The sequence below is a fragment of the Terrapene carolina genome, unplaced genomic scaffold, assembly GCF_002925995.2.
Source record: "Terrapene carolina triunguis isolate 2854851 unplaced genomic scaffold, T_m_triunguis-2.0 Scaffold236, whole genome shotgun sequence".
NCBI lineage: Eukaryota > Metazoa > Chordata > Testudines > Emydidae > Terrapene > Terrapene triunguis.
The window spans coordinates 8,634,302-8,637,365 of record NW_020664587.1 but is presented as its reverse complement, the minus strand read 5'-3'; the positions used below and the strand labels follow the sequence as shown (position 1 = coordinate 8,637,365).

The window sequence follows — 3,064 nt, the reverse complement described above, 5'->3', positions numbered from 1 at the left end:
GGGGATCAGTGTTGGGGTGCAGGGGGATCAGCATTGGGGTTTGGGGTACAGGGGTGCCAGCAGTGGGGTGCAGGGGGATCAGCTTTGGGCTGCAGGGGTGTCAGTGTCAGGGTTTAGGGCAGAGGGGGGATCAGTGTTGGGGTACAGGGGATCAGCATTGGGGTTTGGGGCACAGGGGGTGCCAGCAGTGGGGTGCAGGGGATAAGCTTTGGGGTACAGGGTTTAGAAGCGGGTGCCGGTGCTGGGCGTCATTCTTACCATGGAAAGGCTTTTGCGAAGCAGAAAGGTTTTCCTTTGCCGTGTTTCTTAAAGCTGGTCAGACTCCGTTCCTGATCCCCCTGTGGCAGTTTGCTCCATTCCCCTGCGGGGCGTGTTGGCTGGCCGGGTTGGACCTTGCGGGAGAGCCTGGGGCTGGCCGTGGGCAGCTAACGTGTTTGCAGAGGGGTTCATGGGACGAGTATGTTTCCAGGAAGCGGCTCAAACATCCCCCCTCTTCTCGCCCCCAGCAAACTGCGCGAGTCCGTTTCTGATCCCAACCAGCTGAAGATCCTGACCGGGGACTGGTTCTGTGATGTCCGCTCCAAGCGGCACCGGCACAATCACTTTGGTTCTGATCTCGTCCGGGCCTCCATCCGCAGGAAGAAGAAACCCAAAGGTAAGAGCTGGGCCAGGGTCTGGCCGCTGGGACCGGTGCCCTAGCTGGGATCTCAGTGCCCGATGGAGGAGAGGTGCCCGCCTGCTCTAGTGTGGCGCTGTCGCCATCTAGTGGCTGCAGCTTGCAGAGAGGCTGGGGTAGGACCCAGCTTTGTCCCATGGGGACGTCATGCCCATGATGCCCCGATTTCAGGGAGCCGGGAATCCGACGCTGGGACGGGACAGGGAGCGGGAGAGGTTGCTTCAGTCCCTTTAGATTTCCATGATCCCTGTGAGCAGGTGAGCGGGATCCGAAGCGCAGTGCCAGCGTGGGGGACCTGGAGGTGATCAGTGAGCCAGCGTCCGAGGAGGAGGGCCCGTTTGAGGTGCCGGATGGTGAGGACAGGTGAGAAGCTTTTTGGCTTAAGAGGCCCAAAGCGGAGAGAGGAGGAGCTGTGTGTATGTGGGTGGGTGGGTGCGTGCGTGGGTGCGTGTGCACGCCTCTTTCCAGTTGTGCGAAGGGAAGGAGTGTGCATCTGTGGGCGTCAGTTTCCTGAGGCCACGCACCCTTTAGCTGTGCGCGTGATGAGAGCAGCGAGCGGGAACGGCTGCAGGCGGTGACTCAGGCTCCGGGAGAGGCGCGTGGAAGGGGCTCATTAGTGGGACGTAGGGAGGGTTTTGTGGGTGCAGGAGAATCTCCGGCTGGAAGCAGGGTTAGTGAGGGACCTGCTGCTGCTTGCATCCTCCCTGCCTGCAAAGCTGGCAGTTTCCTTCCATGGGGGACGGGGGGAGGGACAGGGAGAAATGGATGGGGCAGACAGGAGGGAGGTTGAAACAGACAGCTGGGCTGATGCGGGAAAGAAGCCGAAACGGAGGGGGAGATAAATAAGTGGGAAGCCAGCTAATGGGGGCGGGGAGAGACGGACGGACAGCCCCAGTCGGAGGGGCCCCCCCTTTGGAAGAAGGGTCTGTGAAGAGCAGGGCGGTGCACACACTCCTTGGGGGAGGAAGCCAGACATCTTCGTAGCCTGGAGACTTGTCCAGAAAGACTCATCGTTTTCTCCTCTCGCAGGCTTCCCCAAGAGGCTGCTCATCAGCTCCCCCAGCCCATGGAGACTCAGGTCAGTTGGGCGACAGGGGCTGGATCACTCGATGATTCTGGTCTGTTCATTCCCTCTGGGGCACCTGGCATTGGCCACTGTCGGAAGACAGGACACTGGTCTAGATGGACCTTTGGTCTGACCCAGTAGGGCCGTTCTTATGTTCTTATGGGTCTGGTGACATGGGCGAGTTAGAGGTGTCCTGACAGGAATTCCTGCCCCCGGCCTTGTCTAGTCAGGCGCTCACCAGCAGGGTGGCAGCCCGGGGCCGCGTCTGGGCTTTCGTTCTGTGTTAAATGCCGAAGCGCTGGGGCTGCCCGGTTACAGTCGCAAGAGGCTGGGAAATGCAAAAGCCGGGCTGCCTGCGTGCCTGGCGGCAGGGAAGTAACACACGACGCTGCACATTGAACCGGACAAGCGGGCTCAGAAATGGCTCCAGGCGTCCAACCCGCTGGAGTTACCGTTACTGGCGGGATGGGCCTGGACTTGCCCTTTTCAGACACTTTCAGTCCTTAGCGAGTCTCCATTATCTTTGCAGGATCAAGGGGTTTTGCACTGAATTTCCTTGGTTCCTCTCCCACCGCTCCCAAAGGCAGTGAGTGGGGAAAGACACTGAGCTGATCCAGTGTAGACATTCCAGTGGTCTTTGAAGTTCATCAAGTAGACCTCAGTCCCAGGACGCACAATTAATTCTTCCAGTCAGGGGGTGACCCCGAAGGGTTAATAGTAGAGCTGGGCTCAGATGTGGATCCGGATCGGAGCTTTCCCAGAGTTTGGGGAGCCCGGTTGGGTCCCTCTGTGGCCAGTGCAATGGGTCAGTGTATTTACTGTGATGAAACTCGCGACATTAGAAATAGCACTAAAATTCCAACTAAAATCCTTTAAAGCAGAGGTCCCCAAACTGGGGTGCAGAGGATTGTTCGGGGGCGTGGGGGGGGCCAAGGGCAACCCCCAAGGGGGGCGGGGATGGAGTGCCACCAAACCACACTCCGGGCCCAGGCCCAGCCCTGCCCCCAGCCTGGGCCCCAGACCCTGGCCCGGACACGGCTCTGCTCCTGGCCCCAGACCCGACCCCAGCTGCGGCCCCAGCCTCAGCCCCCTTACCCCTGTCCGCGCCCCCTACCCCGCAAGCTACAGCCCCACTCCTGGCCCTGGCTCTCGGGTGTGTGTGTATGTGGACAAGGATAAGGGGGGCTTGGGCGCGACCGTGAAAAGTTTGGGGACCACTGCTTTGAAGAGTGTAAACTCCACCTCCAGAGCAAACCTTCCTCAGTCTGCAGATTTAAATTACAAAGCAGCTGTTTTGAACATACAAATTATATTGAAAGTGC

The 3,064-nt window shown here is 59.5% G+C and overlaps 1 protein-coding gene across 1 annotated transcript in view; it reads left to right on the top strand.

Moving 5' to 3' along the window:
* Positions 1-3,064, top strand: part of SYTL1 (synaptotagmin like 1) — a 17,793-nt gene that overhangs the window by 7,284 nt on the left and 7,445 nt on the right. The window contains exons 3-5 of the mRNA XM_026657198.2: positions 507-655; positions 934-1,039; positions 1,706-1,754. Of these exons, the coding sequence (XP_026512983.1) occupies positions 507-655; positions 934-1,039; positions 1,706-1,754 (304 nt within the window). The remainder of the gene's footprint in view (positions 1-506; positions 656-933; positions 1,040-1,705; positions 1,755-3,064) is intronic.